The 12841-nt window shown below is 42.3% G+C and overlaps 1 protein-coding gene across 2 annotated transcripts in view; it reads right to left on the reverse strand.

Annotated features, from left to right (window-relative positions):
• nectin3a (nectin cell adhesion molecule 3a) overlaps nucleotides 1-12841 on the reverse strand; it is a 34666-nt gene that overhangs the window by 4666 nt on the left and 17159 nt on the right. Inside the window, exons 2-5 of one of the 2 annotated variants that reach the window (XM_033632332.2) lie at nucleotides 11898-12245; nucleotides 6135-6434; nucleotides 3555-3672; nucleotides 2107-2258 (exon numbers count right to left, since the gene is read on the reverse strand). In XM_033632332.2, the coding sequence (XP_033488223.1) occupies nucleotides 2107-2258; nucleotides 3555-3672; nucleotides 6135-6434; nucleotides 11898-12245 (918 nt within the window). Of the gene's footprint in view, nucleotides 1-2106; nucleotides 2259-3554; nucleotides 3673-6134; nucleotides 6435-11897; nucleotides 12249-12841 lie in introns of both variants that reach the window. The other variant, XM_033632331.2, reaches the window with a different exon arrangement.

Below are 12841 nucleotides of genomic sequence, written 5' to 3' on the forward strand. Positions count from 1 at the left end.
AAAAGATTTAAACAGAGAAGAAGGACAGCAGATTGAGTGAGGAGTCATAAAAATAAAGAGAGGAAAGACCACACTTTATGTTCTGTAACGATTGGCGAGCAAGTGTGAATGGTTCTTAGATTAATTTATAGCAACACTGTGCAGTGTTGGAGTAGAGACATGCCTCTCCTGAGACTAAAGAATCTGTTGAAAGCTGCGCTGTGGAGCAAAAAGGAGGAAATGAGAGGGGCAGAGAGAGGTTAAATGCTGACTGTCACTGTGTGTGTGTGCACGAGAGAGAGACAGCAAGGGATAGGAGGACAGAGGACATGCACTCATGAGCATCTGAGTGAGCGTGATTGGCTCTCCCCCTTTCTTTCCAAGCCCTGCTGTGGGGAAGTCATGTGAGAAGATGAAACGCTGTGTGATCGATGTGAGGCTCCTGCATGTGATTTGTCCTCCGGTGGCCGGCGTTTGTGATAGCAGCCAGAGCTGGAGAGGAACGGGCTGTGTGGAGCTCAAGGTCAGGATAAGTGTCTCCATTCTGACCTCCAGCCTCTGGGGCTAAGAGCAGCCTGATACCACGAGTCGATCTCAGCACAGGAACATCAAAAGCCTGACTACAAAGCAAAATGACTCGCTCTAATAGAGGTCTGCATCTCCGGGAGGTTTTTAGGTACTAGTTATCAAAACCGGATTCCCTGTGGAGCTGTAATGATTTCCACAATTTGTGTAACTGAGTAAGACTCTAATTACCTGCAATTATACACTGTGTGTGAGCCTGAAGGATCGGGGCTAAAGTGAAAGCATGAGAGAGGATAATAGAGACGGCTCAAGGTCAGTGAACTGATATACTGGCAATCGTCAGTCACTATCAATCCCACCCTGCAGCGCGACATTTTAAACTCATGTAGGGTTATGAGCATCTGCAACCATGTAGCTGATCATCTGAGGGACGAGCAGCCAAAAACCACAAGGCTGCACAGACAACTGGGAATGTGAAACAGCTACACCGAGCAGCCACGGAGGGGGGAGGGAATATAGCTGAGCTCAACCTGGCTATCTCCACAGGGGATGGAAGTGAGAGGCCGCATGCCCAAGTCTTACTATTTGACAAGAGAAGCAAGATAATTGCTCGGTGCAAGTCCGTCCTGGACAGGATGTCAGCTGCGCTTTCGTTTGGAGCGGGACTCCAAACCAGGCCTGTACACAGATGGAGCCTGACAGCCTTTTTTGGGGCTCCTCCAGCTCTTTTCCTCTCGACAGTGAGAAACGAAAGGGATTGTGTGTGTTAGCGGAGTTCGTGTCCAAAAGCAGCAGTTGCTTTGTTTGGAAAAGGATTAAAAGCAGCAGAGGAGAAATGAAAACAAAAAGAGATGCAGAGTTCTCAGGATCCACACCCTGACTTTACAATAAAGAACTCAAGTAGCAAACCATGGACAGACAGAGGAAGCAGACGGGAGTAGTTAAATAACCTACGAGTTTTCTAACAAGGATTTATGCCTGTGAATCAACAGCACTAACAAATCCAAATGCAGGGAATCCCCTTTCGATGATCAGGGGAAGTCCCTTCTGCATATTAGTTTTAATCTATTAAGCACTGAAATAATCACATTTCACACAACTTTAAAAAAACAATACACTGTTAAATAACAACCACACACCTACTTCTGTGTACTGCAAATCTGTGAACACAATCTACTACGTCCCGCTGTGAAACCTGACCTTAAACAAAACAAAGACAAAGGCTACATGGGTGCATACTTTGCTGAACCAGCAGGGGTAAACACCCTCTACCTTATCTGAGAAATCTAATGTTGCCAAAACCACAACAGTGGAAACGTTTGGTACTGATACTCTTTATCCGTGCTCCTCTGTTGCCAGGAATGTGTGAAAGTGGATCTGGGCAGGGACATTTATATGGAGGCTTAGCTCTGCTAGAAGTGTTGAACTGAGGGCCGATCGCACTGAGAAGGTAATCTTACATCAGAGAGGGGCACGATGAATGTCAAAAGGCACAGATTGCTCTCTCTTTTTAACCTGGGGTGTTATATGTAATTTATCTAAATAAGCACATGAAAGAATTCAATAGCACTTTAGAAATTGAGTAAAGAAGTCAAAATATACCTTGTACCCAGAGGTTTACATCTTGACTGCGGAGACCGATATCGTTTAGCACTTCACAGCGGTACACTCCAGAGTCATTGCGATCCAACGGCCGATTGAAAGCAAAGCTATTGTTTGATATCTCAACACCCTCGGGCATCGATCCATCCAACCTGTGCAGATATGAAACATTACATAAATCTCACAGTGTACAGTAAATCATACACACAGACTCAAAGAAACACATTATGTTGCTGCTGCAGTGATGTCACTGTTCTGCTGGTTGTGTTGACTCTCACTCGTAGGCCTGTTGCAGCTATTACATGATCACATGACTACGATAATTTGAGCTGACTGCACTTCCATCAGATGAGGGAGGAAAGCTCTTTCATAGCAACACAAGGTTTCAAAGTCAGAGCAAAAAAAGAAAAGAAAATAAAGAGCTTGGCTGTCTAGACTTTTCTGGTACTGTCAGTTCACATGAGACCATATTTCTTGTTTTCAAAGCAAGATGATGACAAAGAGCTGCCAATAGGCCAGTGTTGCTCTGATGCATGAACCATTTGGAATCTTTTATTTATAGCAGGGAGTCTTCCCGACGGGTGCAGCAGTGCAATTGACAGCTCCAGTGTCCGGGCTCCAAAAGTCAAGCTGGAGGTAATTTATAGACAGAAGCTTCTTCGTTTCAACCCTTAATTTTAAGTTTGTTTGAGCCCAGTTTAGTTTATCACAACTGGACCACACAGCAGCTGATGTTTCACCCATGTTGGCTATAACATTAGTTACTCTACAAACAAGTGGCTTTTGTCTGTTTGTCATTAAACTGGTGATCCACAAAACAACAATCAAACAGAAAAAGACTCCTTATAACTAAATACTAGTGATAAAAACTCATTTAAGTTTCATTATAACCCAGTAAACTGTGTGAGGGGGATTTTACTTGAACACATGATAAACTTTTAATTTGTCCAGACTAAAACAAGTTTACACCTGGTTTCCATTATTCACATTCTACAATGTCTTTTTTGACATGAGCTGCTGACAACCTGACAACAAGTATCAGACGTTTTTCCAAGTTTATGAGTTGGCAAGGACTGCACATTATAACAACTGATTAGATTTAAGTGATGTATCCCCTGAATTTGGGTCAGAGATGGCTGCCACATTAAAGAAACTTTAACAGAAGATGTCAACCTGTTCTGACATACTCTGTCTTGAACAACGGACTTTCAGGGGAGGACAGCAACGCCAGACAGTACCTGAGACTCTCTGAAGGCCCCTGAATTAGGATGTAGCATCATCTGAGTGACCCCCGAAGTCCGAATTTCGATGTGTATAGCTAAGATGCAAGGGGCAGTTTGCCTAATGCTGCATAACCGGACCCTTAGAAGAACACAATCAGCTGCTGAGACTCTGGACAAAATGTGTATTTCTGCTCCAAAGGTACGCAAGTTTTTTGGGATACTGACCTGGTCCATGTGAAGCGACGGGCAGGTGGGTTGGCTTTGGCGCCACAGGTGAACCTCACATTCTCCTGACCCACATACCAATTTTTGTCGATTCCGATTATTGATACCATTGGTGCAACTGTAAAACAAAATAAAACAAATGGTTATGATTTAAAAAATGTGTATTATTTACTAAAAACTCATTTTTTTTTACAATGTATTTTTTATTACAGCAGTGTTTTTTGTTAGGTCATGCTGACCAAACTGTACTTTAGTTTTACTTCATAGTGTAAAAGACTAGCACTCAATAATCAGTCATTGTGATCCCAGCAGCCTGATGACAAATGAGCTTTTCCAGAAGGAACAAAGTGTGCATTATAAGCACAGTAGCGGAGCGATGACAAAAACAAAGCCTGTGCAGGACTGTAGCAGGGTACAGGATCTGCCGGTGAACGAGAGCCAAGAGAGCGAACAAATGACCCTGGGTTGGTGGAAAGTTAGAAAATGACAGACTCACTCCGACAGTAGATGTAGTGCAGCTAATAATAAACTCTACTGCCTCACCATGACAAAGAAGAAAAAACAAAACAAAGGAAAGCAGGAGGATGCCTAAATGAAAGCAGACACATGCCACTGTAATAACACATGGCAAACACTGACTTAGATATCCAATATTTCATTTTGATTTCTCTCGAGGACAAATGAGGAACTCATTACAGCGCACAGTTAGATGCCTCGGCTCATCGTGTCCACTGACCCTTTTCACGCTGCTCCACGTTGAAATTGTGCTTGTTTTGCACTTAAAATCCCTTGCCTCTGCATTTGACATGATTTATAGAGCTGGGAAGCCTCTTTCTTCCTGTATTAACCTTGTTTTTTACTGCGTCTCCACGCGCTGTCCCCCAGTAGCCCCCTGCTTCTTGTGTTGCTGCTGAGGCCTGATCAATATTTCATAAAATACCTTCATTAGCCTACACTCACATGGTCCAAACACAGACTAACCCTTAGTACTGCTCGCCAAGGAAGTATGCATCAATGATTATAGCATTAAGATGACTCTTAAATGGCCCCTTTATGGGCGAAGGAGGAAAGGTACTGAGCGGGCTATTCATAAATCAGGCTATCAGCATGGGTTAATATCGATAAGATGCACTGTACCTGTTAGGGCTGCACAACTGGAGCTATAATAATCGTTACTTTCATAGAACATTCATCGGTGATTTCAGGAACAATTTATCTTATTGATGACAATAACTAAAAGTTCAATAAATGCATAATCTTACACAATTAATTGGGCAGTTGTAGTGCTTCACTTGACCCAATGTGGGGAGCAGCATGATCAGAAGCAATCTGGTGTAGCGGGTAAAAGATGGTAAAAGGATGATGCCACAAAACCACTCACACTAAAATTTGGTTTCATTTATGTCTCTTTGAGCAGTCTGAGGAATAACTGACAGCTGCAGATATTCTATATTTTTGTTATTGTAGATTTTAGCAAACATTACTGAAACAGGTGTAAATAGCTCATTTGTTGGGGACCTTGGATTTAGTGAGCTGGTCAGTATTTACAGCAGCAGGATGCAGAATGTGGGATTGACTCAAAGTACACTACAGTGCCTATGTTCGTCATTACCCAGTGCAATGATGCTGCTCACTGGTGTGTATTTGGAAAATCGGTGTACACATGCACATCTTTGTTGTCCAGGTTCTGAGTCCAAAACTGCAACTGTATTTTCTGTCTCCGATGGACTTGCAGCACTGTTAAGTGTTCTTTTTTGTTTGGGTCAGACTTTTAGCGGTTTGTGGAAGAGACAATAAATGCAAGAAATTTTATTTATAAAAACAGAGTGATTATGACAGCAACAACAAAATGTCATTCACTGTGGAGACAAAGGGATACCTCCATGAACCAGAGTACAGAGAAGATGAACTTTGCAGAAGGAAAATAAATGGTCCTGTTTGATCAGCCAGGAAAAACACAAGCATGCGCCATCTTTGAAATACTTAGGAAAGTGAAGTAAAAGTGAAGTTTTGTTTCTGTCTGATCGCGCAGCAGCTCTTTCTGACCCGAACAGAAACTCGAACCTGTGGTGCACGGCACAGTTGGATTTTTACATAGGGATACTTAAGTTCAACAGCTGAGGAAATGTAGCGCCAAAGAAAAGGTTGTCTGATGGGGAGGTACAGGAGCTAAAATATTCTAAACATAGCATCCACTTAGACTGATATTGATTTTTTTAAGTGGCTTTTTTTAATATGCTTTAGTTTCTGTAGTGGCACTCCTGCCTGCTTCTCCAAACTGGGAGCGAACTGATCACCATCTACTGACTAAGCACTTCATACAGTCCCACTTCAGAAAGTCTGAACTATCCCTTTAACAATGTTGCAAGTCACTAGTTTTTGGACAGTGGAGGTCCATGGCACAAAGGAGTAAGCTCCATCAGGCTGTGGCTACACAGGCAATATTTAGTTGAAGTAGTGGGATCAGTTCATTGTTGGTTTTGGGATTTCATGATAAGAATAATATCACCTGACTTATCTTATCAAGTGTAAATAAAAAAACAGCACAGGAATCAAGGAAGCGTTTTATGTTGCACTTACACTGAACATTTAGTGTATAGGGTATGCGGAATTCCGTTTGCAGGGCCGGGTGGCGCACCACACAGGTGAGCGTCTTCCCCTGGGCGTAGCTCTGCGGTTGCCACATGTAGCGCACGTGTACGGTGGTGGTGCCGTTGAGCTCATCGTGACTTAGCCTCTCACTTCTTCCATACAGCTCCGTCTCCCAGAAAACCTCAGCAGCAGGACGGCCACGCTCTGCTATGCAGGTGGCCACCAGTGACTCGTTGCCTCCATCCAGCAGAGCTGTGGGGCCGGCGGACACGTAGACTTTTGGCTCCACTGTGATGAAGAGTGCGAAGAGGAGGGAGAGAAGGAGGGAGGAGAGGAAATGACAGAATGGAGAAAAGATTACAAAATGAATATTGATCTTTTTGTGTATGTATATGAATAAATAATGTCCATCATGTAATATATGGACAGAGGGAAGTGGCCTTAGTATACTTAACTGCCAGAGAGAGCAAATTGACTTCTTCCATTTCACATATATGCATTAAAAATTGATGAAGCATGCTATTAAATCATATGGAGGCATTTCAGAGACTGAGCTGTCTTTATTGTTGGAGTCTAATGGTCCAACTGTATGGTTCTACCACAGCCTGACGTCTGTGTATGACTTTGGGGAAAAACACTTCATATTGCAGAATCAGAGGCTACTGACAGTCGACACTGTGGTGTGTTTGTATTTGACTCTGTTGTACTGAAAGATGAGGAGCTAAGTTACTGTACACTTCTCAGCACTTTGAGTAACGTTATACCGGCTTCCTGAGAATAACTGCAGGTTTAGACTGAACAAGGATTTTCTCAACAGAGAGGCAAAACAGATCCATGCAAGAGGGACGTGACCAGAATAACACCACCCCTCTACCTGTTGTGCAAAGCAGTAAAACTGTTTATCTACTGCTGTGCTGGCCTAAAAAAAGACACACAGGGCTCTGTTTAATAATCACAAAGTGTCAGAGATGACACTTTGTGATTATGCTGCAAAGTTCAGCAAGACAAAAGAGGAAAAGGGACGGATGAATTACAGAAGATGGTCTGTTGAGGGAGGGGAGAACACAATGGAGGGGTGGTGAAGTAAACTGGCTACACAGGTTATACCTCTATGTACCATCACTGGAATTTCCCTCTTACATAAATTTCTTCTTTCTCTTGCGGTGCACCGTCTCCTCCATCTCTGTCCTTCCTCAAAGAACAGCTGTTCCACTTACTGCGACGGTGACCGTTTTAAGAGACACATGGGGGCACACACCAGCTTAATCCACAAGACAAGGCCATCACCTTTAAGACATCTGCCACCCCACTCCTCCGGCCAGGCAGGAGGTCCGACAACAAATTCAAATAACTCTCGGCACCCTGCTTTTCCAAAAATAACCTGGCGTCTCCTGTACCCGGAGCAGGGGCGGGGACATCGCTCTCGGTCGTCCACCTCACATTCTTCATTTGCTTCCCCCGGCCCCTCCTTACAGGGTTCTGACTATAAACAGTAGCTGCTCTATGTTAAAAGGCAAGCTGGCCGAAGCTTCAGAATTACTAAATCAGAGAGACGTGTTAATTTGGAGTTGCTGTCAGGAAGGGAGGGAAACGCTTTGGATGAGTGGAAATGCTTTAGGGGAAAGGGTAACGATTTCCCTTCAGCAAACTGGCTGCATTGGCCCTTTCCCGCCCACGTACACACTGATCCACATATGCACACTGAACACTGACGTCACAGCGGAAACCCCTAGAAAAAGGGGATTTGACTGGATGTCCAATGGCCATGCATCACATGTGGACACTTTTACTGTAAAGATTCATCATCAAAACCTCTAATTTCACATTTTTACTGTTTGGTATGATGATCTATAGCAGATCTAAAATAATCAGCCATCTTTTTTGTTTTAGATTTTGGAAGCTGTGATGCAAAAGGTTGATAGTTACCAGAACAAGAAAAGATAAAACATGAGACATACAGCAACATGCAAGCAAAAAATGACACTTCACAGAAACTGAAGGGGAAGTCCAGCATTATTTGAATAAACAAAAAGAAGAAACGAAACATTTCTCACCACAAAAAAAAAAAAAAAAAAAAAAAAAAAAATCTATGACCCTCCTCAGATTTTGGCTTTGGTGAGTAAGCGTCTTTAACCATCTCTCTGTGGGGCTGATTCCTCAATTTTGTGACTCAGCAAAAAAGAACTTGCATTATTTGCCACATCAACGAACAGACAACTTCAAACAAAAGAGAATGCAGTTCGTGGTTGAAAGACAAAGCTCAAATGCTTATTGATAAAATCTCCCTCGCCAACTGAATGCATGTGCATGTTTAAGAAAGTCAATGGCTGTTCATTAGTTTTCCCATTCACCTGTCAGCACGTTCACACAAAGGGTCGATCTAATTCATTCACTTGACGTGTCATATTTTCCTTCTCTGGTTCCTTCCTTTTGCTCATTGGTGGAGACTTTTGGCTAATGCACTGTAGCACACTTCCTGCTGAACTGTTCCTTAAATGCTGAGGCCTTTTCTCTGAGAAGCTGTAGACGCACAGTGAAAAGGAAAGCGAGAAAGTGTTGGGCCAAAGCAAATATTGTGTGTTGAGTGTCTCATGATTAAACACAAGACAAGGTTCGCATCAAGAGTGTAAGTCAATGTCCGCTGCACCTGTTAATGATTACAATGTGTGTCGTGACTTAGATCTATTATTCATGGGTTTGAGCCTTTTCATCGCTTTGGTTTAGTTCATTTGAAAGGAATGAAAATGAAGTCAAGTGCTTTCTTTTCAACCTCAAAACGTAAACATGGATCAAAACTTGGAACTTTGAGCTGAGTAGTTTAAACTGAAACAAACACAATATACACCATAAAACCAATATTCTGTATCTAAAACAGTTTGTTAACGAGGACCTATTATGCTCATTTTCAGGTTTATACTTGTATTTAAGGTTTTCACTAGAACATGTGCACATGCTCTAATGGTCAAAAACAAAATTCCTCTCACTATCTGAGCTGAAACACCTGTATTCACCCTCTGTCTGAGTTACTCAGTTTTATCGCCTGTTTTTTTAGCCCCCCTTCCCAAAAAGCCCAGTCTACTCTGATTGGTCGGCATGTCCAGGTCTACCATATCTCTATTGGTGTGTCTCAAATCACATACTTCCGTTAGTACACTTCTATGTAGTATACTATGTGCACTATGTACTCGTTGGCGTAGTGCGCGAATTTCAACAGGGTAGTGTTGTCTCAAACCAAACACGGCCGTTGCACACTCACCGGAAATGACGACCACAAATTAGCTAGTTAGCAAACTAGCATTAGCATTCTCATTATCGTTCGCGGTACCAAATCATTACAGACTGCTAAATTAACCCAATAAACATACTGCTGGCTTATACCCGACAACAGTATAGTGGTGCTTAGTGCAAAAGATACTTGTATTTGTACAATGCAGCAACGTTCACGGTCGCACAGTCCTCGGCCGCTATTTCCAGTTTAAAAAGTGGTCCCTCCCCTTCCGCTACGTAGCCAAGATGGCGACCATTGAGGGCGAGAAGTGTCCATAGTTCCACACTCAACTTTTTGACCATTTTGAGTGCACCATCCGGGTACTCATAGTGCACTGCTTTTTTTTCCATACTTCTCAGTGTGAACCCACTTATGCACTCAAAATATTAAGTCTAAGTACAGAAGTATGTGATTTGAGACACAGCATATGTCTCTGCACCATCACTGCACCATGAATAGAAGCACTTTTTCCCATGAAAAATCACCAATATGTTTCAAAAACAAGGGGGAATTAGCAACATTGGCAATCGAGTTTACATGTGTCACTGACTTTAGCATGAAGCTTTATTTAGCGGGGTAGGCTTTGTAATAAATATGGCACACTATGACGTCATACCGTAGCCAGAGTTGAAACAACTGCTGGAAACATAGTGTTAAAAACAGTAGGAAACCTGAGGTTTTTGCTCACAGGGATTACTTTTACACATGTTGACCTCATTACTTGAAACTCTGGCCATGTTATTTACGAACATCCTTCACTGTCACACTATATTTAAGACACAGAATACAGGAAAGCATAATAGGTCCCCTTTAATAAACTCCAGTTCAACAATATATTGTCCATATGCTGACTTGTTAACCAGAAATTTTGGGATGCAGCTACTTCTTCCTGTCTCAAAACATTCTTGTGAAAATGGCACAAGTCAACCCAAAAGGAGGCAGAGATGAGGATGCCAGTCTTCATTGCTGCCTTGGGAACTTAAATCTGCTGACTTTAGGTCTTGTAATTGTGATGTGTGCTCTTTAGGATAAACACCCTATGCCCACATGACATGTATCTAATTGCCAAGAACATATATTTCCACCATAATCACACCCTAATTACATGAGAATTGTAAAGAAGGCCTAGGCATGTATTTGTGTTTGGGTGTGCATGTATGTGTTTGTATGAGCCATAAAAAACCCAATGCGTGTGAGAAGCTGCGTGGAGAGGAAAACAAGGTGTAGCTGAACTCTGTGAGGTCCCAGACACTGTGGCTGTCACAGCAGCACTTAATGTAACACTCATTAGTCATCAGAGTCTCCCTCAGTCTCTGGAGTGAGACGAGAAACTACTGCCTACAGTGCAATCTCCGACTCTCAGCGCTGCCTGAGTGCAATCCAACCGCCAATTTAGGGCTTGAAACATATGCTGACCACAGAGAAAGTTCAATGGTCATAATCCTCAGAGAGGGGGTTACTGTATGTGCCCCATACAGTGTAGAACATACAGGTTAACACCAGTGCAAAGACAATACAGTGTGTGTATGCAATAATTTGGATAAACAGGAAAATGGTAATGAGTAGCAAGAAATAAATATATCTTGATATAGTACGTGTTTGATGAGATGTATATTTCTTTAATAATTTATTATACACTGTGGGGTTGTTAAGGTCATTACGGAAAGGCAGATTTATCAGTACCAACAGAGGTTTTCAGTACAAAAAAAGAAAATTATGATACTAAATGTGCCGATAACCTGAAGTATATCATCTTTAATTATATATTTTCTACACTACAGACTGCCAAGTTTGTCATCTGCTTCCTCGATGCCTGTGAGAACGTCACAAATGCCAGTTACTCAGCCTGAGGTATGATTTCATAATTAGTGACAAAGGGTGAAGACAACTAACAACAATCCTCACTGCCTCAAGGGAAATGGCTGCACATTGTTGTCTCAAGACCAGTGCTACACTCGAAACTTTTTCATGCAGCGCGGTTAAATGCAAGTGAATGTCATGAGAGTTACTCCGCATCACACCCTGCAATTAACTTGTTGTTGCATGCAACTAGTTGCATCAAGTTGGGACTGTTTGGACTTTCTGCACGCTGTTTACATGGTTGCTACATGAGAAGGGAATCTCTATATTCCTCACAAGTATTAATATGTATGCTTTATGATTTGTATGTAAGTAGCCTTGTGGAGGACCTTATGGAGAGATTAATTTAAACCTGACATAGCAGGTTTTTCCACAGTGAATGACACTGCACTGCAGATTCCTGTAGGGATTTAAATTTAAATATCCTCTGTCCACACTCCAGGTTGTAATTTAAAAAGCTAGGTAGCTTCAGGGAGTAGTTTGTTCCTCCAGGGCAAACACTTGGTGGTCACCGAAGCTTTGCTTAATCACAACCAATGACGTCCTGCTTTAAAAGTGAGATTATAGAACAGTGTGAAGAAGCACTAAGTACAATGAGAAAGGAAAAGAGAGCTCTACTTTACCTAGTACATTAACATAGGTTGATGCTTGTGTGTTGCCCAGAGGAAACGTTGCAACTTTGCAAGTGTAGGACCCGATATCTGCAAAGCTAGCTCCTTCGATGGTGATGGTGGCGTCCCGTATAGAGGGGGAAACAAACGAGACGCGCTTGATGTAGTCTTGAGAAATGGAGGTTCCAAACTCGGGGTTGAACACTGCCAAGGTAATGGTGCCTGAAGGAAGGCGACGTTCCCAGGAGCTCTGTGTGAGATTGAGATTGGAGCCCATCTCTATCCTGCAGCTCAGTGTGATGTTCTTCCCCAGCACTGCGTTCACTTTCTCAGGAACAACCACCTGGTTACTGCTTACACCTGCTGAGAGACAAAGAAGAGAGATACGATTCAGAGACACAAGCAACACATCATCGCTGCAGCTTTAATTAAATCGTAAAAATACATTTCTCATGACACTGTCACTTCACTGGATTGTGAGAGTATAGTTTTTGTTCTCTGGTATCTAACAGTGGAAGAAAACTGTCTGTAAATCCAGCTCTAGAAAGTACAGTAGATGGGATGTGCCAGCAATAAGGCCCAGATTAAAATTACAGTCTTGATTAGCTTTCTACACGCTATCATTACGCATTCACTCCCTTCACTCATCATCGACAGACTTTCTTGGTGTTAAAAAAAACACAGACCAGACTTCATCTGGATTATTCTGAGTGCTCTGCTTTGCCTCTTAATAAGCAACACACTTTCACCGCAGGACACTCAGACTGTCCCTCTTGCTAATCATCAGAGCACCTTTAAAACAGGAAAGAAAAAAAAATTCACTGGAAGGAGATGAAACAAAAGGAGCAATTTTATAGTTTATGCCCTCTTTTTACGAGGCCCTTAATTTGACACGAAGCCCACTGCAGGATTTTTCTTTTTAAATTAAAGTTATTGTAAACTAATGCAACATGAAA

This window comes from Epinephelus lanceolatus, chromosome 4 (assembly GCF_041903045.1).
Source record: "Epinephelus lanceolatus isolate andai-2023 chromosome 4, ASM4190304v1, whole genome shotgun sequence".
Classification (NCBI taxonomy): Eukaryota; Metazoa; Chordata; class Actinopteri; order Perciformes; family Serranidae; genus Epinephelus; species Epinephelus lanceolatus.